Raw genomic sequence first — 24,518 nt, 5'->3', positions numbered from 1 at the left:
TAACATACCAACCAGTGCATATTAAATGCCATCACTTCAGTGGGCAGCAAAAGCAAAATGGATTATTTCTAGATAGATGCAACTTATTAATGAAATGGCTCCGTTCTGATCCAACTGAACATGCAAGACCATGAAGTAGATAAGCGATGACAGCAAACAGCTGCATGTACCGCATGCAGGAACAACTCATGCACACACTGACACTGTAAGGATGGGTCACTTCATCATAACACTATATCCTGAGTGAGGGCAGCAGACAAACCCCTGGTCCCCAGAGGAGCTCTGCGAGCCAGAGGCCCAAGCAGGATGGGTACAGGCAGCAGAGTGGCCCTACTGAGCAGCCAGGCCAACCTTGCCAGGTGAACTCTCTCCTCTTCCCCTATCTAAAGTAAAATTGTAGCTACCAAAGGCATAAAACTTCCCCCTCAGTGATTACCTGCTTCAAACATTAATCATGCAGTTAAGCACTTCAAAATAAATTCATAAGCTGTGGGTCATCCTATGTATTTTGCTGCCATCGTGTCAGTCTGTAAAAACATATGAACCTCACCTGTAACTATCTGAATGATGACCAGCACTGATGTGCAAGGACAGCAAGTGCAGGTCAGATTTTACTGGACGAAGGCAATAACCCAGCTAGGTTTACATCTCTATCAGTCAAGCCTGGTTAGTTGACAGGCAGACGTGAAAACCACTCTGTAAAGTCAGCAGAAGGATGAATAGGCATTATCCATTTATTAACTGGTTAACTGCCGATTAATTTCACTTGCAAATCACCTCTCCGGTATTTAAACACCCGGCTAAGAGGTTTTTTTTTTACCTTACCACCCTGTAATTCTGACGGGCCAGAAAACCGGAGCGCCCCACCAGCGCCCAGCCCGCCGCGCGCACCTCTCCCGCGGCAATGGAGGGAGAAATTCCCATTCCTCCAAAACGAGCTCGCCCCACGCGGTGCCGCCGGGGAAGGGCTCCACAGCCGAGCCCTCGGCATCGCTTCGCTCCCAACACTGATACCGAGGGGGCACCGAGCGCGCAGCGGGACGATGGACGGGAGGAGTACCGCGTGGGTCGCCCACTCGTGTCAGGGGCCGTGACGGGCAGCTCGCCTCGGAGAACTTCCGCGGCGAGCCCCGCCGAGCCGCCCTTCCCCTCCTCTGCTCCCGGCACGGCGCGGCGGCGCCCGGGACTCGCAGCAGCGCCGCGGTGGGGGCGCCCCGCGCCGGCCCCGCTGCCCGCCCGGCCCGGGCAGGTACCGGGCAGCGCCCCCCGCCCGCCCGCGCCCGGACGGGCAGGAGGCGGCAGCGGCCGGCAGGGCCTCGGCGCTGCAGACCGAAAGTCAACTGCGAGCTCTAAACTTTTTTCTCCCTCCTCCCACCCCCACCCCCCCCCTTTTTTTCTTTCCTCATCTCCGTCCAGCGCAGCCCCGGCTCCTGCAAAAACGAAACTTGCGAAGCGTTGCCCCTACCTGGCGCGAAGTCTGCAACAAGTGCAGGCGGGCGGGGGGGCAGGCGGGCGCGGGGCTCGTGGCGGCGAGGCGGGAGCAAATCGCGATATTAATTTATTACGGAGCTGCCCCGGGCTCGGTCCTACTTCACTTACAGTACGGCGCCCATCCTGTAAACAAATATCGCTCCGCCAGGAAACGCGCTCCCCCGGCCCGGCCCGGCGCGGCCCCGCTGCCCGGCACCCACCCCGGCGGCGGCGGCACATGGAGCGGAGCGGGGGCCCCGCGCCGGGGGAGGCTCCGGGCACCGGCACTTACCTCCGGCACGGCCTCCCCCGCCCGCCGCGCTGCCGAGTCCGTGATGCAAAAAAAAAAAAAAAAAAAGAAAAAAAAAAAAGAAAGAAAAAAAACCCCCGATGTCAGCAAATCGCTGTCAAATAATTTCCTTGCAGCAGGGAGCCGGGAAAAGCAGAAGCAGGAGGGGGAGGAGGCTGCGGGAGGCGGCGGGATCCCTCCGCCGCGATGGGTCTGGCCCCGGGTAGCGAAGCAGGAAGTAAGGTGTCGGTGGCGCCGCGGCCGCCCGGCCCCGCGGCGGGGCGAGGGGCGCCCGCCGCCCCCGGGGGCCCGCCCGCCGCCGGCCGTGCGCCGCCGCCGCCTCCCTCCCTCTCTCCCTCCCTCCCGCTCCGCCGCGCCGCGGTCTGGCCGGCAGCCCCTCCTCTCAGGGCGGTGAGCGCAGCGCAGGTGCCGGGGCCACTGGCGGCGACCTGTCAGCGGCTCCCGCCGGGTCGGCGGGGTGCGGGCGAGGGGGTGCCGCGGGATCCCGCCGCATGCCGCAGGGCGGTGGGGCCGGGCACCGCTCCCGCTCCCGCCCGGGCGGCGGCGCCGGGGGACGACAACGCGCCAGCCCTGGGGCCGAGGGGATCCCGCCGCCGAGGGGCTGGGATGGAGGGGGTGCTCCCCTGACGCCGGGGATGTCATACGGAGTGGGGCAGCCGTGTGGGGGCCCGGGGCTGCGGGCGCTGTGGCCCGGCCTCCCCCAGCCCCGGGGCGCCGGAGGGGGAAAGTGGCCGCGGTAAAGGAGCGCTCTCCCTCACCCGGGAGCTCTCCTGCCCTGAGCCGGGAAGGGCTGCTGCGCCTGCCCTCCGGCTCCGGGGCGGCTCCTCCGCTTTGGGTTAATTCAGAAGTTAATTCTCTAATAATACAGCGAGCAATGTAGTAACTTGCTCCCGTGGTCACTGATCTTTGCCACTGGTAGTCGTAAATGATTTTTTTTTTAAGTCTACAGGAACATTTTTGTGAAATACCTCATCGGTCCTTCTTCCCTTGGGCTCAACATTTGCATTAGATTGCACCAAAATGTTCCCTCGAAGGGAAGGATTTTACATCTTGGGGACAGATATGTGATGCATACAGCTTATGCAGTGTTCTGTTTAAGCTCACGGACAATGACAGACTGTAAGAAACCGTAGCTGGGAAGGGAGAAATTGAAACGAGGATAGTTATAGGCCTACTTCTGCCTTCAAAGAGGGGGAAAAAAAACCCAACAGACAAACTCTCAAGGGTTATAACTGGAAGAGAAAAAGGTCTTTGGTGTTAGCATTTGTGATTCAGCCTTACATTATAATGGTTACCAGCAGCCTCATTTTCTTTTTATGGTCATCCTGGTTTCCTGGTTGCATGACACTTCCATCGGCCCACTGTCCTTAATAATTTAACCTTTTATGAGATTGTTTTGATTTACAGTGTAGATTAGAGCAAGAGTGAAAAAGTATGATATCACCCCTTGGCTATTAAATTTCTTTGAACTATACGCAAATGTGGGAAAGGCTTGTTTTTTTCCTAACCAGCTACTAATTTTCTAATTTTATTTTTATGTAGCTGAAAAATATCTTTCAGGTATTGTAAGTTCTCTGTGCTGAGCTTTTCAAAATCTATGCTGAGTTTTGGATTCAATGGTTGGCTTGCTTGCTTGCTGGAGTCCCAAGTCATATAAACTATGATGAAAATAGAATTAAAACCACAACTCAACATGTGCTTTGCCTCTGTTTGTTTTTTGTGTCTAGTCTGAAACCCAGAATAGCCCATATTACTTGTGATTTCCAAAATGACCTCTGAATATAAGCAATGGAATTTAACAGTCTTTCTTGGTTTGTCTCAGCGTCTTTACTCATCCAATTAATCAATACAAGCAAATCTCTGTTGAATCAGCTAGGTGTTACTTGCTTTACCTGAAGCCCAAGGGTTTGTGCTATAATTCAAAACAGAAGCAAATGTCTAATTTAAATTTGAACAAAGAATCATTAGGTTAGTTTGTTACAGCATGGTGCTAATAAGGCCAAGATTGTGTGTTCGCCTCCAGTATGGGCCATTCACTTAAGACTTGGACTTGATCCTTGTGGGTCCCTTCCAACCCAGAATGTTCTGTGATTATCAAGCAGCCTTCTGATGCGCTATAAATTGGACCCATCTTACTCTGTCATAACAAGTCTAGCTACACAAAACTCTTAGCTCTGGACAACATTTCCATAAAATTGTGTGGGCTGGCTATAACCAGACTGCATTCTTTGTGTTTATCCTGCCAGTTATGAGTTGGTCTCCATCAAAAGCACAAAACCTTAATTTGTGTTCTCAGTTTTCCTGATACTTCTTCTAATCTTTGAAGGATTTGAGTATGAACTTTCCCACTTTCGAATAAAAAAAACCCAGACTGCGATTTACAGTATTCAACCTCAGAATAATTCTATGGGCTCGTGATGTTGTTCAACAAGGATTTGGCAGGGATACCTGGCAGGTTGGTGAGCAGGGAGTCCTCAAACCGTGGTGAGGTCCTGGCCGGCCCAGCCGCCCGCTTGCTGCTGTCAGAAGAGGGAGACCTTGCCTTCTCTTCCCTGCCCGCCGAGCTGGTTCAGCTCGCCAAGCCGGCATACTATTCCTTCTCCGGGCTAAGTTCCTGCCATTTTGGTGAGCTCCCTGGGAGGTCAGCACAGGGGGGAGCTGAGCGGCCGAGGGGCGGGGAGGACCAAGGGATGCCCTGCAGGGAGTTGGCTGGGCGGTTCAGCTGCCTCCGAAGCCTCCCACCGCTTACAAACAACACAAGAGCAACAAGCGTCCTACGGTAACTGCCATCACTCTGTCAGGGTCTTGCTAGCAATTAATGCATTTTAATATTTTTCAGAGCGGGGCTCTTTCAGAAATGAAGGCATTACAGAAGTTTAGAAGTGACAGAGGTCTCTGATCATCCTCCTGGTTCGTTCCTTTCTGGCACGGAATTGCTGTGTCATTATTTTCCCAAACGCCTTAGTTTTTATTAAAAGGCTTTGCCTTGAATTTATAGGCTTTCCAAGAAAGACAATGCTGAAGAAAACATACTATGGCTGTGGTAGGAGGCAACATACCTTTGTTCAATAACTGGACTAATGAAAATAAAACCACTTCAGAAAACCTTAAAAAAAAAATCACATTTATGCAAGTATCTTATTGCTCAAAGTCGCAGCAGCCAAAATACAGATGTTCTTCCAGTTTCTTGGTTTTAGATGCTTATTTCCAGGTTGAATTTTGAATTGTGGATGTTATCCTAAAAAAAAAAAATAATCAGACTGTAATTATCTGAGTTCAATGAACGAGACTAATGACGGATTTGTTTCAAGGGGGAGCTTTTGAGCCATAAAGTGTAATGATGGATTTAGGTTTAAAAGCAAGTTCAGTTTCAGAACCTGACATTTGACATAATGTAGTCTTTATATTTATAATTGAGATTATGGCCTTATTTTCCAGAAAAAATAAAAACCGTTATGGAAATTTCAAGAGATGACAAATCTGCCCTTTGGTATCTGTTGTTTTGGTATAATTACTGATCCACCCCGTGGTTAAATGTTTGACCTTGATTTCTTTTTCAATTTGAGGGTTTTCCAGCATGAAGTTGCTGGTTCATTCCCTTCTAAATCAGTTTAGTATCATGTGAATCTCTTGGATTTAGTCAGTCATTTGTCTCTTTCCTTTTAGAAGCATAAGATGCAATGGGGTCCTACAGTACACTATACAATGGTACAATAGTTTTAAAAAGCCAAACATGTGTTTTCTGTGATCACATTCCCTGTGCATCAACAGGGAAGTAGCCGCAGCCTCCCACAACCTGGACACACACAAAAGCATACATTATTATTGGCAATGGGCTTGCTCAGAGAACAGCAAATGCATAATTCCAGTTTGTCCCTGTGTTCAAGAAACAGTATCTCTGCTTTGTTTCAGGGTAATGTTAACAACCCCTGCTCTCACCTTGGTGCTCTTGCCTTGATGTACTTTGGGGTGTGGTTTCTCCCTCTTAGGTCCTGTAACCAGGAAGCGCAGGACGTGGTGAGCTTCCAGATAAAATAGCTTGCCCTCTTTTCAGTGTCACTTCTGACTGCATCCTTTGCAAGTTAGGAAAAATGGCCAAGGGTTGAAATGAAGCTGAATAATTTTTAGTAGACATACATCAGGATCCCAGTTACTGCAAACTACCACGTACTTCCCTTTTTCCACTTTCACCACCCGTGTGAGGAGCAGGCCTGTGTCAGAAGAGCAACATCCCAGCCTTGCTGGTCCAGGTTGCTCCTAGTCCAGTGGACTGGCTGCTCTGATTCCAGATATGAGGTAAAGTTACGGATTTCACTGGCAGCCTAGTATGATCTCAGACCATGCTGCTGCAATTTGAAAACTAATCCTGGAAGTAAGACTTTTTAATTTTATTTTTTTCTTTCAGCCAGATTGCTTTGCTGATTGCAGAGCATAAGGAATGGTGCAGGAAATGTGCCAAGGAGGGGAGAGGATGAAAGCATGCTGCTTTCATTCAGACTGCTGATGAAAGCCCTGCTCACAGGGCCCCCCACTACAAGAAAAAAATTGAGGTGCTGGAGCATGTCCAGACAAGGGCAATAGAGCTGGTGAAGAGTCTGGAGCACAAGTCTTATGAAGAGTGACTGAGTGGAGTGTTAGGGGTTGTTTAGCCTGGAGAAATTTCAAGGGAGACCTCACTGCTGTCCACAACTACTGCAAAGGAAGCCGTAGCAGGGTGAGGGTTGTTCTCTTCACTCAATTAACAAGCAATGGAACGAGAGAAAATGGCCTCAAGTTGCACCAAGAGAGGTTTAGAATGGGTACTAAGAAAAATTTTTTTATGGAAAGAGTAGTCAAGCATTGGAACAGGTTGTCCAGGGAAGTGGTGGAATTATTATCCCTGAAGAGATTTAAAAGATTGGCAAGATGTGGTGCTAATGGAGAGTGGTGGATTTGGTAGTATTACATTAACGGTTGAACTCAATGATCCTAAGGGTCTTTTACCTTAATTAATAAGGGTCTTATTAATCGGAATGATGCTATGAATCTTTCCATGAAGGCTAAAACAAAAGTGAATTGTGATGGCTAGGGTCCTGCTATCCCTTATGCAAGTTACTGCCTCCAGCTACATGGGTTTGCCTCCTATCACTGACACTGCTTCCCCAGTGAGTCTGATCACCTCCCAGTGCTGGCAGAAATGCCCTATCATTTTTCCCATAGATAGCTTCACTGAGTCAGCCAGACAAGCAACAGAAACGGAGGTAGGACTGTGTGCTCAAAAATGGGATTTGCAGCCACACCACTTTAAATTGCCTCTAATTGTCTTAGAGCCATGGCTGCTATCTCATCTGGGAGATAAGATGCTCTCTAAGAAGGTCGGTCCAGGTAGTAGACAAAAAAACAAAAGGAAAATTGAACTTGCACAGCTGTTTGCACTGTTGTCGGCTCTGGAAATCCACAAGCACTAGTTTTCTCTCAACTTCAACCTCAGGAACGTTTTAGCAAAGCTCAGAGCTGCCCATCAGTCACTGATCCACTGAGCTGCTCCTTTAGCACAACCTGCAGTAGCTGTTAAGCTCTTGGGGCTCTGGCCCAGTGCTGGTGGAGCTGGGTGCTGCTGGTTGAGGGATCCTCCTGGCAGCTCCTGGTCGAACATGGCTTTGACCTTTCTGCATCTCGCTCTAGTTGGGCGCATGGGAGAGACAATGCCACTTCACAGGGATGCCCTGAAGCAAATTAAAACATGTAAAGTGTTTAGGAATATTTTTGTTAAGAAATTACAGATAGGCAAGTGAGAAATAGTGATGACTTAAAGACTTTTTTTTTTTTTTCTGTAACATTATTAGTGTTCTGCAGCTGTATGTGAGCCCCAGAGAGGAAAAGGAGCTAGAGACATTCTTGCTTCATTTGGTTTGTGCCAGTTCCCATTCCTCTTGGAAGAGTTGCTTATACTATCATTCTGTCAGGAATAATCTGTGGGCATGTACATGTGCGCACAAAGGACTCAGTGACATGGGCCATCTTGCAGGATCTTGTCCTAGTGAGCAATGCTCCAGGTTGTGTGGCTTTTTCACATGCCAGAAAAGAGGAAATGTTTTATTTTATACAGTACACTGACATACATATTTGTAAATTTACAAATTTGTTTAATATAGACACATTACATAAATTATATTACATGCATTTGTAAGTTATGAATGCATAAACATAAAACGGATGTCTTTATAAAAGTAACATGAGTGAAATTTTTTTTTTAATAATTTCCATATTTTAAGTTGATGGTATGTTTTGAGCTATTCTGCAATTTAAAACCATTGACTGTAGATCTGAGTTGGGAATATAATCAGGGGTCAGTAATACTGTCTCCATTTTACAGATGGTTAAAGTAGGGAACAGAGGTGGTCCAGTGTCATGCAGGAATGTAGCTGCAGAGATAAAGTATGAAAAAAATTTTCCTGGTTCTTTGCACCTTGTTATGTCTTGAAGACTGACCGGTGTTGTTCAAGTAAATCTTATGCCCAATTTGAAATGTTTGGAGCTTTGGCTGACATGCAAGAAGCTTTATCCCACTGGCTTTGTATGCGCTCCCAGTGGTAACAGCTGAAAACTGCTCCATGAAGAAGCACACCTTACTCTAAATCTGCTGCTGTTCTAGAAACACATAGTCCTGTTTGCAGACAAAGATTCAGTTCAGTTACACTATTTAATAAAAACTGCCTTTACGGAGGTACCATCAACTTGAAATCCAGTGAAATGACAGATTTAAGGTACTGTCTCCTACTACTTTTGTTGAATGCCCCCATCAATCTTTCTGAATTGTTTTCTCTTAGCTTTAAAAATCTGTTATGTGGTAAAATTGACATATAAAAAAGAGGCTTTAGGATGGCTTGCTACAGAGAGCTGTATTAATGTGTTTGTTGAAGAAGAGAAATCCTACTTTTGAGTACAGAAGGAAAAATGAAGCTGATTACAATCAAAAATATTCTAAATATAAAAGGTTATAGAAAAGACATATGATGAGAGTAGAAGGAAGCCTGGCATATTAATTTTAAGTTACACTTAATCTAAATAACTTTCTGTAACAGAAGGATAATATCTAAATACAGATATGATTAAGTCCCTGTGGTTCTCTCTTGCAACATGCAATGTGTCTAAGTCTGCACTGGCAACTGAAATCAAGATTAAAGTTTTATTCCTTTTTCAGAATTTTGTCTGTTGGAAGTGGATGCAATATTGGCAATAGCACACTGCATATTGTGTGGAAGAGCACAGACAGCCACCTCTGATCAGAACTATCCCTGTCATCCCATCACCCTACTTTCAGCCATTTCTATTTTCTATTTCATATTCCTCAGCACAGAAGAAAATTATTTTGCTGATTTAATTCAAAGTTGAATGTACCCTGTGTAGGTTTTGTTGAAGGAGTTTAAAACAGCCATCCACATCTTCTGCTCTGAACTTTCCCATTCAGAACTGTAACCTGAATTTTTATACAAATCTTTTATAGTCATATATACCAGTTACTTCAAAGCCTCACTGTGTCTTACATATGTTACATATGTTTCTTACATATGCATTTAAACTGTAGGGATACAGCTGTCAAGATTTAAAAATGCTCACATGGCTAGACTCATACTGTATATCCAATATATATACAGTATATTCTGTTTATAGTGATGTAGGGCACTTTACATCATCAGATAGAAATAAGCTGTATTGTTTCACAATTTTACAGTGATGGGAATACTCTTACAGCAAAAGACAAGCTCCTTTGCATTTCTGTGTCACAGCTTTTGTTTGGTGGCCCCAAAACACTTGAGGAGGTGAGAGCTGCACTGAAAAACAGCAGAAAATGCAGTGAAGTTACTGTATGGCTGCAGTGAGACAGGGAACTGCAAGGAACCCCCATAAATAAAATTAAATTTTAAGCTCCAAAACAATCTCCTGATGCAAGCTTAAGTCTGTGAGACTAAAGTTTTCAGACTTTTGGGTCTGTTCTGCTGAGGATAGAGGTAATGGTACAAATTAGGCACAACATTTTTCTTAGAGGTACAAAAGAAGAGATCTTCCTCTGGGTCATGAAGTGTGGAATTTTCCTAAAAAAATCTCCAAATTTTTCTTTCAGCCATGGGTAGTATGAGCTGGTCCTTCCATATCTGACAGCTCCCTGGAATCTACCAATAATGACTGGATAAGCTAGGGACCAGAAGGCTCATCTTTTAAATCTGCAGTACCTACAGCATTGCTAGCTTGCTAGAAAAGTTTGAAGAAATATGGGAAGAAATATGGGGAGGGAAAAGAGGTTTCTCAAACCAACTTTTGCTTTAGTTGATGTGTTGGTCTGCAGAATCCATTTAACTTTATTGAGAAATTCCAACAACAACAACAACAAGGCATACGTTTGTGTTTCTCTGGGTATATATTTTACAGCTTATGTGTCCTCTTATCATGCCAACACATTCTCTAAACCCCCTTAGGAGAACAAGTACTGCTCCATGGATTTTTGAGTCCCATGACTAATCTAGCAGCTAGCAATACCTGAAGATTGAGGCACTGATAATTCCTCTGCACCCCAGACAGGGGCAAAGGAACTAATTATACTCTGATTGTCTATCAGTTGAGGAAATCCCCAGATGAGGAGTTGTGGGTGTATTTCACTTTTCATGCACTACTTGAGTGATGCTGTGCAAACAAAGGAGGGCAAAAAAATAAATTCAGCTCTAATTACTCATAATGAACTTGTGGCCTTCTTAAATTATGCTCAACTCAAGAAGCAAACCCAGGTTTGAGAGACACTTCTTACAGAAGCCCTGTTTTAAGATTGCGCCATTAGAGACTGTTCTCACTCAAGTGTCTGCCAAAAACCTCTTGAGTCTGTGTTTAAGGAGCAGTCCTGCGTGGAGGTCCTTCCCTGGTGGTATGCCAGTGTTTCTCCCTTCCTATTAGAAGACTATCTGAAGATCTTGGACTTGTTCCATTCTTAAACTCCAAGCATCTTTATTGTCTATCTGTCCTTGCAATATGATAGGCCAGAAACTTTTACTGTACAGCCTTTTGTAAATCTTGTTTCACCATCTGGGTAATATAGATTTCTCAGTTTCCCATTTCCACTTCTGTAAGGTTTGTTATATTCAATTGTATGTCTTGGGGTTCATTTCTGCAGTCCTGCCTACATTTCATGCAGTTTCTCGTCTTATCTGTAATTGCTATCTATACTCTCAATCATCTCATCTCTTTTTATTAGTAATAGATCCAGTCAGTCCTTATGTTTGCATACACTCTAGGATGGTAACGTTTTGTCTTGCCAGCAGACAGAGATTTTAAAGTTGTGATAACCTCTCTGCTTGTCTGAGGGATGTGAAAATAGTGTTATGAGTGTTGTTTATGAAAACTGGTGTTTGCGACCTTCAGCTGTTTTTACATACTGTAGCTGACTGTCCTCAAAGAAGGGACAAGCAGAACAGACAGCGTGGCAAGTCCACTGTTGACATCTGGTCCTAACTAACTGACCAGGAAAATCCTAAGCATTTTCCCTCAGTTACCTCTATGTAGATACCACTTTGAGGACAGTTTTATTTAAATCATACTTTCTTTGCTCCATGTTAAACTCTGATTATACCTTATTTCATCCTCCTAATTTTTTCTCCTACTGACATTGCACTATGCATAAACATTCTTCATAGGGAAATTAGTGATCTATTTGTTGTTAATTTTTTATGTCTTAGTTTTTGTTCCCAGTACATAATGATCCACTTACATCTCGACTTGCATGCTGTAACCTCCACTTTCGACTTCTCTCTCCTGCCAACAAAGCAAGTTTATTTCCTAATAACTTAAAGTACCTCCTTTTATCTCCTTTTATCCTTAACTCTCTAAAGAGGCCTTCCTCCTTCTTTGTTAATTAATTCTCTCTGTTTCCAAGGATCCTCTGCCTAGGATTGTGACTGTCTCCTTCAGTGCCATGATCTGCTCTGAGATGGAAAGCGACAGGTAGGCGCTTCTGTCCCCCTCCCATTCCTGCGCATCGCAGTAGAAGGATGCCAGCTTGCCCAAAAGGGGCTCTTGGCCAGTTTTTGAGCAAGTGTTTTGAAAACTAGTTAGGCAGTTTTCCCACTGTAGACAGGCTTATGGAAGGACCATTAATTACTCACTGCAGGCTTAACTATGGGCAGAAAAAGGGGGCTTTTGTGTGATTGTCAAACCTTCACCATTATTTGTACATGTTGGTTTTGTATTTAATAGGATTACATGACTTCTTTGCTCTATATGCCAAAATGGATGGTTCCTTTCAGTAATAAAACAAAGCCAATAACCTGAAAGGAACCATGGCTCAAAAGCACAAACTTGACCTCTGAGTGACCTTGACATTTACAGACTAAAAAGAACTTTTCTTTGAACAGACAGAAGTCAGGGAGCCAGCAAAAACCAGGAGAAAATGGTTTTGTTGCTTTCTGATTACATTGTTTAAACCAACATACTACATGGTTTACAATACTTCATTACAATGTATTAGGGCCTGGAGGTGATTTAATGTCTGTTTATAACTGAGACTAATCTTGAAATAAACAAATGAATGTTTGGAAAATGGATGAAGCTCTTCTGCCGGAGACAACGTTAAATGCATCTCTGAAGAGTAAATCATGGCTGTAGAGCACTTAAATGCTTTTTATTTCTACCTTCAGTTGTATTTCAGTAGTTTTATCTAACAAAATTAATCATGGTGCAGTAAAAAATTTCTAATTGGTTAGGACTGCCTAGCAGCCATACATTCTATAACAAATCCACAATTTAAAAACTGTTTAGCCCTTTAAAATCAAGGAAAAAGATAAACTAGAATATGCTGTAGCATTATACTAGGCACCATGGTGATCTAAATTAAATCTGTTACAACCTGTTCTAATTTAAAATTGCTCTGTTGTGTGAATGAAGGGGAAAAGAAGAGTTAGTTCACTTGTTCAAAACATTTTCATATTCCCAGATGAATCTTTCATCCACCCTGTATGTTCCCATTTCCTTTGTGCATCCTCTCCATAACCGCACATAAATGTGGCTTCAGATGGAGTCAAGAACTTTCTCCAGCGGTTCAGTAACAGTTCTGGTCTCCATCAGCCAAGAACAAGCACTGTCACCAAGTGTCACCATCGGATGCCCAGCTGCTCCCGACACTCAGAAGCTCCTCTGCAGTGCTGAGGCAGGGACCTACAGGAGGTTGCTCCAGTTTCTTCTCCCAAAGGATTACTGCAGTGCTCATCCTGCCATCCATCTCTGCAGGCAACTCCTTGGCCACTTCTGCTTTCTCCCTGTCCTGCCTCTCCTGCCACCCAAAGCCCTATCCATGGTCCCCAAGCACTGCACAGCACATTTCTCTTCTTCTAACATCTGACTCATTCCAAAAATGCCTTGAATTTCCCGAAGTATCAGCTACTAAGCAGTTAAAGCTTGATTTGAGATGGGGTGTGTGTGGGGGGGTGTTTAAAAGTGAAGTCGCATGGCTGCTCCAGCCCCAGCAGCCACCCACACCCTTCCGGTTGCGGGCTGGAGCGAGCGGGAGCTGGGAGCGGCGGGAGAGGGGCGCTCCTGCACCGCCGTGCCCGCGCCGCCTGCCGACACCTGGCGCCGGCAGCGGGAAGAGCAAGGAGAACGGGGCTCTTCCCTCGCCTCCCGCCGGAGCTTCCTGCAGGGAGCCAGCGCGGCGGGCATGGCTCAGGAGGACTGCTCAACCTGCCTGTCTCACCGTATCCTACACCCGCTGGAGCAGCTTTGAGGCCCCGAACTTTGACAGTGCACTTGCTTGCGCTGTAGTGGATGCTAAATACCGTGACTGCTCTTTCTTAGTGCAAGGGTTCTAAAGGTCTGGTCCTACGGCGATGCAACATCAACAGTGGCACTTCATACACTTCACACGGCTGACTGCCCCTCTGTATACCCCCCTTCCTGCCACTTCTTTTGCCGCTCAAACACAAGCAGCAGAAGTCTCAAGAATATTTAAGTTTGTTCAAACTTGAAAAATAGTAAACCATGTGAAGGAAAGTCCTGCAAAGGGGAAGGTTGCAACATAAGCCTGTATGTTCATTGTCATCAATAAGTGCAGGTGAAGAGCATTAGCTACAGAACAAATTTTAAGTGGTTCTTGCACATTCCTAGGTGCTAAAGCTGACCACCTCTGAGCGACAAACATCAGCTTTCTTGGTACCAGCTCACAGACCTTTTTGTATCCTAAAAATCATAGAATGGTTTGGGTTGAAAGGCACCTTAAAGATCACGTAGTTTGAAACCTCCTGCCGTTAGCAGGGACACCTTCCTCTAGACAAGGTTTCCTAAAGCTCCATCCAACCTGGCCTTAAACACTTCCAGAGATGGGACATCCACAGCTTCTCTGGGCAATCTGTTCCAGGGCCTCACCACCCTCACAACAGAGAAATTCTTCCTAATATCTAATCTAAACCTACTCTCTTTAGTTTGAATTCATTCTCCCTTGTCCTGTCACCACAGGCTCTTGTAAAAAGTCACTCTCCATCATTCTTTTAGGATCCTTTCAGGTACTAGAAGGCCACAAGTAGGACACTCTGAAGCCTTCTCTTCTCCAGGCTGAACAATCCCAATTCTCTCATCATTTTCTCACAGGACAGGTGCTCCATCCCTTTGACCATCTCAGTTGCCTCCTCTGGACTCCATCCAACAGGTCCATGTCCTTGCTGTGCTGAGAACCCCAGAGCTGGACAGCACTGCAGGAGGGGTCTCACCAGTGGGGAGCAGAGAGGCAGAATCCCCTTCCTTGGCCTCCTGACCAGGCTTCTTTTGATGTAGCCCAGGACACGTTTGGCTTTCTGAGCTGCCAGTGCACATTGCTGGGTCAGGTCCAGCTTTTCATCCACCAGCACCCCCAAGTCCTTGGCAGGGCTGCTCTTGATCTATTCATCTCCCAGCCTGTATTAGCTGCTATGTCTAAGTACACACTAGCAGTGTTCTGAATTTACAGTGAAAACAGATGAGATCAGGCGCGTTTTTGCATATGTCGTTTTTTTCTCCTTTGCTCCCATGTTAGTTTTTCCCTCTGTGCAACTCATTAGAGACTATTATCTTAACTCCTGTTAAATCTCTTTTAGAGGTTAGTGTTTTAACTTACCAGCTTGAGCTCTAGACTGTTGACATGTTACACTGCAGAAAGCAGTGAAATTATCATGGACTGGGTTGGCACTGTATTTTTTCTAAGGCACTGCGTGATGAAAATAAATCATGTTGTCCCTCTGACATGATCCACTAATGAAGATGCACATCCTCTTGCCCTGGATGTTAAGTGAGAGCCCTTCCTCCATCTTTTTTCTTCATTTCCATTGTGGAAGAAGCTTTCTAATTCTGCACATCAGTTTGCTTAGCAATATTGCTGTTGCCTAATGCAATAAAAATCAGTTATGTAACTGCCTTTGCTAGAGTTGCAGAGAGCATTCACTAGACGGGAACACAGCCACAGTATCTTTATGCTTTCATTATGCCTCCTATGTTCGCAGTTATTATACAATATGCCATGCTTTCAGTATCTTTTTTAAAATAATTTTCCTTTGCATCATGTTTAGAATATTATACACTTGTAATATAAGCTCATGCAAAGACAGAGCGAGGAAAAGAAATAAGCTTATTCAGATTTTTTGCTAAAAGGGCTGATATTATAGCACTAGTGCCTCCAAGGAACAAAGAATCGCCTACAGTTTGTCAGATAGTATTTGTAATACTCTAATTCTGAACCAAATTCCTAAAATAACCTGTGTTTTCAGATTACTGTGTGCTCTTTTGTTCTGAATAATGTCTTGCTTAGTGAACTATGTCTTATCAATCTACCAAGTACTGGGTGTCATTGTTCACCTCATTCACAATTCATCTTTTAATTAACATTATCACAGGAAAAATTCTATTTTGGTCAGCATAATTTGTCATTGGAATTGGCAGTACAGAAATAAAATAATTACCATCTGAATTTATCTGAAGACTATGAAGGAGATGGTGACTACAAACCTACCTCATCTGGCACTGAAGAGGAAGGGAGGAAAACCATGTAAATGATAATGGCTTTCAAAATTGTATTTGCTATGTAAAAATCACTACTTTGGTCATTCAGTATCTGCTAAGCAAACAGTTTAATCAAAATTACTGTTACTGAAAATACAAACCTTAATCCTACATTTAGACATGTGCTTTATTTGGTGGAAAGGGTTGCTGACTTAGGCAAGATTTAAGAGGTATAAATGTCTTTTCAAAGTGATGTTTTTAGATATAGGTATGTAATATAAACTACAGGCAGCAAAATGCTGATCATTTGCTTTAATAGTTAAACCTCAAATTAAGTTGCAAGTGCATCATTGTTTTAGTGAACAGACATGGAAGTGCTTTAAAAAAAAAAATTTAACTGTACCAGGGAACATTTCACAGAAAATGGGAACATTTCTGAATCCTTCTCACAAGACTCACCTTTCATAATGATTTCCAGAAAACTCCATTAAATAGCATGTTGTTTTACTGAGTCTTCTCTATAGACATTTATCCCTGCAATCTAGATATGCAGTATTTTTCTATTTACATTCAAATTAATACAGTGATGTCAAATTGACTGCATCTAGGGTACAGTTAACATACCAGCAAACCAGCTGCTTAAAAATTCCCTCCAACATCCCTTTACCTGTTGATTTCATCCATTTCTAGTTGCAAATGCAACAGGCCCTGAAGATGATCACGTTCAAGCAGCATTCAGCCAGGATAACAAGAATTACTGTATGCTAAGCCCTCTGGAATGTGTTCTACTGGAGGTCCCTTCCCTTTCAAATCAGCTGGGCTTCAGCTTGGCTGCCATGGGTGAGTTCTGGTGCATCAAGAAGCAGTCTTCTAGTGGGTGTTTCATTAGTACCTTCTAAAACAGATTTTAGAAAGGGACCATCAGTCTCCACTGTGACAATATTTCCTCAGTTATGCCTATTGTGCTGGTTTAGGATGGATTAGAGTTAATTTTCTTCCCAGGGGTTGATATGGGGCTGTACTTTGGATTTGTGCTGAACACAGGGTTGATAATATGGAGATGTTTTTTGTTATTGCTGTGGGGGGCTTTCCTCAAGGCCTTTCCTACTTTTTGTGCTGCTATGCTGGTAAGGAGGTTAAAGAAGGGGATGCATGGTATGTTGGGAGGAGACACAGCTGGGACAGGTGACCCCAATTGATCAAAGGGATATTCCAGACTATAGGATGCCATGCTCAGGATATAAAGTAGGGGGCAGAAGGACAAGGGTGTGACAAACTCACTTTTTGAGTGATGGCGTTTGTCTTTCCAAATAAATGCTATATGTGATTGAGCCCTGCTTTCCTGGAGATGGCTGAACAGCTGCCTGCCCTTGGCAAGCAGTGAATTGATTCCTTGTCTTTATTTGTTTGTGAGTGCAGCTTTTGCTTTACCCATTAAATTGTCTTTATCTCAACCCACAAGTTTTATACCTTTTACCCTGCCAATTATTTCCCCAATCCTACTGTTTGAGGGGTAAGCAAGTGGCTGAGTGGCGCTTGGTTGCTGTCTGGGGTTAAACCAGGGCATCTTTTTACATTGTGTTCTTAAGAGACACAGCATTTATTAAAAACACTGGACCTCAATTAAGTTAATTGATCTCCAGTTAAACTACCATTTAGGTTTTGGTTTCTTTTTTTTTTTTTTTTCTCCTTTTTTTTTTCATGACAGATGCAAGCAGTGCTTGAACAGACAGGTCAGGAGATGAAAGAGGTATAGATGACATCTGCATCTTTCATAACCATGGTCTGTATGTATTCTATGGGCTATCTTGTGTGTTGAAAGCATGGTGAGACCCAGAAACATCTCAGCTAGAGCAGAGAAATGACATGGAGGTTTACTATTAAACCTGCTGAAAAATTAAAATTGTCTAGATTTCTCTTTTGCAGTTTCTATCTGATAATAGATTCCGTAAGAGTTAGGCTTTTTGGCAGAAGATAAAGGCAGTCTTCTCAACCTTAATTATTACTCCTGAATTTGAATAGTATCTTTGCTTCTGAAGTAAATGGCACAGGTTAAATGTTATGGAAAATTCTTCCTGAAGTTGTAAAAAATGATACTCAGTAAGTTGTTTTGTTCATATTGAAATAATGGCTTTGCAGGCTAATTTCTGTTTGGGTTACCCCTTCGCTAGGTAAAATAAGATGCCTCTCACATTACTAAACTCCAGGAGTTTTCTAACATTTTCTTCATGCATCCCAGAAAGGGAAACAATTAAGTCATACAGCTTTCTTTCACCCTGTGCTATTTTCCAATGAAGATTCATGTTCTGTATTCCTTAGGCATTCACAGTACATGAATGAGAAACAGTATGGGCTTTACTGATCTTCTCAGGAATATATAATTATTTTCTGTGTTTTAAGAACAATTACTTAAGAAGTGGCAATGGTGATAAAATAAGCACGGTAAAATATATACCCTGCATATAGGAAGGGAACATACAAAGGAAAATTACACATATTATTGGGAAACTTGATATGTAAATTATTGAGAAGAGAATGAGGAGAAGGGAGAGGAAGGAGATAAAAAAAGGGAAGAAGCAACTACGCATACTCACTATGAGAATGCTTACAAAGTTTTAAGAAATATAAGATGTAAAGTGGCACTCACTCTCAATGCAGAGTTTTGATGTATGTTTTAGTATGTTTGGCAAAGGCAACATTTATAGGTGCCTTCAGCTAGTACTGCAGGCTGTTATGACTTGGTCTGCCTTTCCTGACTGTTTATTTCCCTCCCATGCGTTGTCTAGATTTGGAAGTGTAAATTCTCCAGAGCTGAGATTTCCTCAGCAGGATTTGCTAGGTTAGGCTCTTGCTGTGTGGGTCCTTATCTCAGCCATGAAGGCTGATAGGAGGTGCCAGGTAGAAATAGTACTCAGCTTGTGCACAACGCTTAGGTCCATGCAGAAGCTGCCAGCAAGTGAAGGAAGGTGTGTTTTTAAACCTCAGCAAGCTTAGGTGCCCTGTGGCAGCACACATGGTCAGACATGTCTGCTTGGTTTGGGCCCAGCTGTAATTACAGAGGAGCAAGGAAAAACCATGGGTACAGCAGTGGTACAACAGGTTTTCAGAAAGGCCTCGTAAGATGCTGAGCCTGTATGTGCTGAAAAGGAGTTATGGAGGATGATTTTTTGCTGGGTTTAGTGGTGGTGACTTGTTTTTGGAGACGCAGAGCAGCATCCGCACTTGAGTGACCAAGGCACGCCTCAATTTGGGTGGCCCGCTGGCAGCTGAGCAACAGAATTTATAGCTTCTGCTATTTAGTAACATTTGTCTTAAAGCCATAGTTTCCACGTTTGTATATTTACCAATTTATTTTCTTTCCACCCGCATGGAATGTCAGAGCTCTCCAGGAAGCCCTCACTGCCCGATGGCAGTGCTGACAAGGGCATTTCAGCTGAAGGGGGCACCCAGCTTTGCCAGTCACCTGGAGATGTCCCCAGTCCCAGATATTGCCTTGCACTGGGGGAAACTGGTGAACAACAAGCTGGTGGTGCTGGTGTTCAACAAGCTGTCCGTGAGCCAGCAGTGTCCTTGTGGCCAAGGTGGCCAACAAAATCCTGGGGTGCATTAGGAAGAGCATTGCCAGCAGGTCAGGGGAGATGATCCTGCTCCTCTACTGAGCTCTGGTGAGGCACGTCTGAAATGGTGTATCAAGTTCTGGGCTCTTCACTACAAAAGAGAAGTGGAGCTTCTGCAGCAGGCCCAGCAGAGGACAATGAGGATGACTGAGAGACTGGGGGATCTCTCTTATGAGGAAGGGCTGAGGGCGCTGAGCCTGCTCAGCCTCAAGAAGAGATGACTGAGAGGGGACCTCATTAATCTCTACAAGGATGTGAAGCAAGGGTGTCAAGAGGATGGAGCTGGGCTCTGCTCAGTGGTGCTGAACAATAGGACAAGAGGCAAGGGGTAGACACTGATGATAGAACTTCCACCTGAACATGAGAAAGAACTTCTTTACAGTGCAATGACTGAGCACTGGAACAGATTGCTCGGAGAGGTTGTGGAGTCTCCCTCACTCGAGACACCCAAGAACCGTCTGGAGGAAAAGCTCTGGGATGACCCTGCCTGAGGAGAAAGGTTGGACCAGATGTGTCCTTTCCAGCCTGACCCATCCCGTGATCCTGGGATTCCGTGAGGCAAGATGGGCAGGCGGTCCGCGGAGGCGGCCGGGGGGCGGATGCCGGGGGGCGGATACCGGCCGCCGGCCTGGCCCCGCAGGTCCCGCAGCGCGGCCCCGGGCACGGAGCGCCGCGTCTCAGCCGAGCAGCGCCGGGGAAGGACTGCAGCCCCCAGAACGCGGCGCGGCGGCCGGTGACGTGAGGGAGGCGGGGCGGAAGTGTGTGTTCCCCGGGCTGGGCGGCCGCCCGGGCCCCGTTCCGGCTGTCCCGGCTTCGGCCTCAGAGGCGCGGGGCAGGGGGCAGGAGGAGGGAGAAGATGGCGGCGGACCTGGAGTCAGAGGTGCAGGCCATTGACAAGAGCCTGCTGGAGTGCTCCGCCGAGGAGATCGCCGTGGTGAGGCGGCGGGCCGGGCGCTGGGAGGGAGCGGGGGCTCGGAGGCCGCGGGAGGCACCGGCCTGGGGAGCCGTTCGCGGGGCCGGGGCGAGGCCGCTCCGCGGGGTGAGCGAGCTCTCCGGGAGGAGCTGACCCTGCCGGGGCTGGCTCTGAGGGCACCCCCGGCCGGCAGCGATGTCCCGCTGTGGCCTCAGCGCGCTGTTGTCGCCAGCGTCGCTGTTGCAGCAGCCGAAATCCATGGCAGCGATCAGCCAGCTTTTCCTGTTGTGCCGGCTGGCGCAGGTGGCTCCCTGGAAGCTGCCTGGACGTGGCCATCCCCTGCCGGGGGCGGCCGGGCATCTCGCCCCTTCCTTCACTGCTTCCTGGAGTTACGTTCCTCCGCCTCTGCTGCCCTTTCGCCTCTCTCTGCCGGCAATCACGCCTAGACCTGAGGAGATTCCCCCCGCATTAGTTTTGGTGGATGTCTGACCCCAAAACGCCTTAAAATGTTGAAATGCCATTACAGGATCCTTCCTTCCTCCCCGCTATTAAAGATGCAGTTCTGAAAAAGCTTGCAGTAGTTGATTTTAGGATTATTAGAATGGGGTGTTTGTAGAGGAAATATTAGTAAAATCAGTGTAATATTTGAATAAATCTACTTCTGTTTATATACTTTTCCTGCTCTTACAAAGAATATTTGAAAGAGGAATGTAGACTCTAGTGTAAAATCTTCGGAGGAAGTTTAATTTCTGGCATAAATGTTTGTCCATTTAGACACTTGGGTATTTGAGGAATTGGATGTGTATGTTAAAGTATTTAGACTGCTCATGTGCATATCTGTAGGATAAAACCTTGAAGAGCTGTCTGTGTCTCAGTGGGAATTACATTGCCTGCTTTCCAAATGAAAATAAAAGACTGTTACAATTCAGATTATCCTCAGATTATGCTTGTGTATCTTCAATGCAGACAAAGATATGATTAGGTGGGCAAATGTGCACAGTTACCTGTATCCTAGCTAGTTTACATCCAGGATTAGTCTTCTTCTTCTCTATAGCTAACCAAATAATTCTATCAAACATTTATAAAGTAGTCCAAATTGAGCCCGAATTACCTCGTCTGTGTGAATAGCAGATGGTTTTTTTGGGTCACACTGTAGGTAAGCTCAAGGCAATCATGCACCCAGGGGAATACATTTAGAAATTTGCTGTAGGTAGAAATGCCAACTTAAATGTAGTCAATTCCTTCTCATTTTTATTATCTGTCATCACCTGCACAAGCTCCAATTCTGAAATCTCTAATTCAAATCTAGTATGGTTTTTCTTGCTCCTCTGCTGTTGGCATTACTTTGCTGATAGCCCAATATTAACAAAACAAATACCATCCCAAAGCAATAGTTGCAGCACTTAAGGCTTCAGTTTCTCATAGCAAAACTTAAGGATAACTTCCAAAGAACAAAAATAAAAAAAAGTTCTCTGTAACATAACATGAATCTACATTGAAAGTTTTTTTTTTTTAGGTTTTTTTTTTTTGTTTTTTTGTTTTTTGTAGCTAAAACCCCCATAAATTGTACCTTTTGGGTTTTGAAACAAAGAAGTGAGTTGCTTTATGGCTTATTAATATTCTGCATTTTTTTTTCCTGGTAGCTCTTACTTAGCTGGGAATTTAATAGAAACCCTGATGAACCATTAGGTGTTTACTTATGTAAGATGTGGTTTGATCAATGCTTTGCACGTTTTTTTTTTCCCAGGGCAGTTAAAGTTGCAGGAGAGTGTGAGGAGGGAGGAAGTGGAGTACACTTCCCTTTTTAATAAAAACCTCTCTTGGGAGAGCAGAATATTAGCTTTTTTTGCGTGTGATTTCAGGTTAGAAGATAGACAAATACTAATTTAAACCTTGCCTAAATGCAGAATGCTTTTATGAAAGAACAAATTCCAGGGTTTTGAGTAGTTTTCTGGAGTTCAGTGCTCCCCAGGCAGCAATTTAGAAAGGCAGTGCAACATATGTATACCTGTGTATATATTTTTATTAACAGTATTACTTGCACAACAGACCTGTGGGTTGCCTTCCTGGCAGCTCTTGGAGTCACATCTGTTTCCTTGTCCTAGTAGCCTGGATTTCCTTCTGATATTGTTTCATCCAGGACCTGATTTTCAAAACTGTATGCACAGTTATGTGTATAAAACTGTCTCCACAAACAGATTTAGGTTTGATGATGTTCATCATTGCCACACCTAACTTTCAGACAACTACTCCCAGAAATTTTGGGATGGGAAAGCCATTTACTCGAGGAACAAGAATTTTCTCTGCCTAGGTATTTGCCTGAGCTTGTAGTGTAGCTAGTATGCACTGTGTTTTCTAGCTAGAAATTAGTAATATACTGCTGAATTAAAAGACTGAAGTTAAAGATATTTTGCTGAAAAAATCCTGCAGTTTAATAACTAGTATATGCTATAGAAAATGTAAAAACAAGCTTATTAAATGTAAATAATGGAAAATATTAAGTCACTACCACTGTGATTGGGTCAGTTCCTGGCAGTAGTAGCTATTTGACAAAGCTGATGAAAGGAGAGGAAAAATGAATAAAATATAAAAGTAAAAAATAAAATTCTTGTTGAAAACTTTACTTTTTAATCTTTTTTTTTTTGGTGACATTCTCTGAATCCTGGTGGGAATGGTGAGTTTATCTGTAAACTTTTACATTCTTGGCTATGGCTTTTTGGCAACCTTTCCCCATGGACTTCCTTGGGAAAAAACTGGGCTTTGACCATCAAAGCTAGATGAATATAGAAAGATTTAGCAGATCAATCATGACTCTAAGAAATCAAACTTAGGAGAAGAGAAGTGAAGAAAGCACCCTGATGAATTAGGTTTATTTAAAGTACCAAGTTCTACTTTAGAGAAATGTATCTAGTAAATGAAACTACTTCAATATATTTAAAAAAAAAAAAAGCAAAAATGCAGCCAGTCTGCACAGATGCTCAGCTGACTCTGAATGTCTATATCCTGAGGAACTTACTACAACTGTGTTATCTCAAACATAAGTTCTTTAGATTAAGTCATAAATAATTCAGAGTAAATCAAGCTCTAACATTTGATCGCCAAACCCATTTATTTTGGCATAATTAATTCTGTGTTTTCATGTACAGTTTTAGGTTGATTCTGAACTCTTTTTTTCAAAGTTGCCAGGGGGTATCTGGTTGTCACATTTACAGTGAGAAATGTCATGCTGAGGCTGTTTATGTAACACAGGATTTAATCAGTGGACACTTGCAGTATCTGGTTGCTCCCATTTGTTCATTATAAAAAACTTGCAGTCTTAACTTTAGAAAGGTTTAAACCTTTCTAAATTTGTTACCCATAAGGCAGAGATAAAACAAATGTTGTCCTAGAGTATTTTTTTATTCTGTGTGTGTATACCAGGGGAAGGAAAAAACCTAGGAGACGCTGTGAGTTTTTAAGTGTCTTAGGGCAGTTCAGTAGTTTGATGCCTTTTAAAAATTGCCAACATTGTTTTTTTGCAATTGATTAAGAGTTGTGAGTTGACTTTGTCTGGGTGCCAGGTACCCACCAGAGTTGCTCTCTCACTACCCTCCTCAGCTGGAGAGGGGAGAAAATACAACGAAAGGCTTGTAGTGTCGATAAAGAGTGGGAGAGATCACTCAGCAATTACTGTCATGGGCAAAACAGACTTGACTAGGGGAAAAATTTATTTCGTTTATCACCAATCAAATCAGAGTAGGGTAATGAGATACAAAACCAAATCTTAAAATCACCTTCCCTCCATCCTTCTCTTCTTCCCTGTCTCAAGTTCACTTATGTTTTCCCTGCCTCCTCCCTTGAGCAGCACAGGTGGATGCAGAATGGGGGATGTGGTCAGCTCCTGCACTCCTTCCTCCTCAGGGGGAGGATTCCTCACATTCTTCCTCTGTTCCAGCGAGGGGTCCCTCCCATGGGAGACAGTCCTCCATGAACTTATGTCAGTCCTTCCATGGGCTACAGTTCTTTGTGAACTCATCCAGCCTGGGTCTCTCACAGGGAGTGTGGTCCTTCAGAAACAGGCTGCTCCAGTGTGGGTGCCCCACGGTGTCACCAGTCCTGATAGCAAGCCTGCTCCAGCATGGGCTCCTCTCTCATGGCTTCACAGGTCCTGCCAGGAGCCAGCTCCAGTGTTGGCTTCCTACTGTGGAGTCCCAGTCTCTTTGGGGCATCCAGGTGCTCCAGCATG

At 44.5% G+C, this 24,518-nt stretch overlaps 2 protein-coding genes and 1 long non-coding RNA gene across 10 annotated transcripts in view; 1 reads left to right on the top strand and 2 right to left on the bottom strand.

The window, feature by feature from the left end:
* Positions 1-2,062, bottom strand: part of TRERF1 (transcriptional regulating factor 1) — a 98,752-nt gene extending 96,690 nt beyond the window's left edge. For 3 of the 5 annotated variants that reach the window (XM_086878482.1, XM_086878481.1, XM_086878483.1), the window contains exon 1: positions 1,763-1,980. The gene's annotated coding sequence lies outside the window, so the exon portion shown is untranslated. Of the gene's footprint in view, positions 1-1,465; positions 1,615-1,762 lie in introns of all 5 variants that reach the window. The other 2 variants (XM_086878480.1, XM_086878479.1) reach the window with 2 other exon arrangements.
* A 2,821-nt stretch (positions 2,063-4,883) lies between these two features.
* On the bottom strand, positions 4,884-20,660 carry LOC111926654 (uncharacterized). 2 transcript variants are annotated; one of them, XR_015283675.1, is made up of 4 exons: positions 18,411-20,660; positions 16,431-16,658; positions 5,720-7,485; positions 4,884-5,018 (listed from the first exon to the last, which is right to left on the bottom strand). It is a non-coding gene; the product is annotated as an uncharacterized LOC111926654 (long non-coding RNA). The 2 variants fall into 2 exon arrangements; XR_002863088.2 differs by lacking the exon at positions 18,411-20,660 and having other exon boundaries at positions 16,431-18,336.
* Positions 19,996-24,518, top strand: part of UBR2 (ubiquitin protein ligase E3 component n-recognin 2) — a 56,255-nt gene continuing 51,732 nt past the window's right edge. Inside the window, exon 1 of one of the 3 annotated variants that reach the window (XM_086878467.1) lies at positions 19,996-20,314. In XM_086878467.1, the coding sequence (XP_086734593.1) occupies positions 20,237-20,314 (78 nt within the window). In that variant the 5' untranslated portion in view covers positions 19,996-20,236. The remainder of the gene's footprint in view (positions 20,315-24,518) is intronic. The other 2 variants (XM_086878468.1, XM_086878469.1) reach the window with 2 other exon arrangements.

This window comes from Cyanistes caeruleus, chromosome 2, assembly GCF_971803275.1.
Source record: "Cyanistes caeruleus chromosome 2, bCyaCae1.hap1.1, whole genome shotgun sequence".
Taxonomy (NCBI): domain Eukaryota; kingdom Metazoa; phylum Chordata; class Aves; order Passeriformes; family Paridae; genus Cyanistes; species Cyanistes caeruleus.
This window is presented reverse-complemented; position numbering and strand designations above follow the sequence as displayed.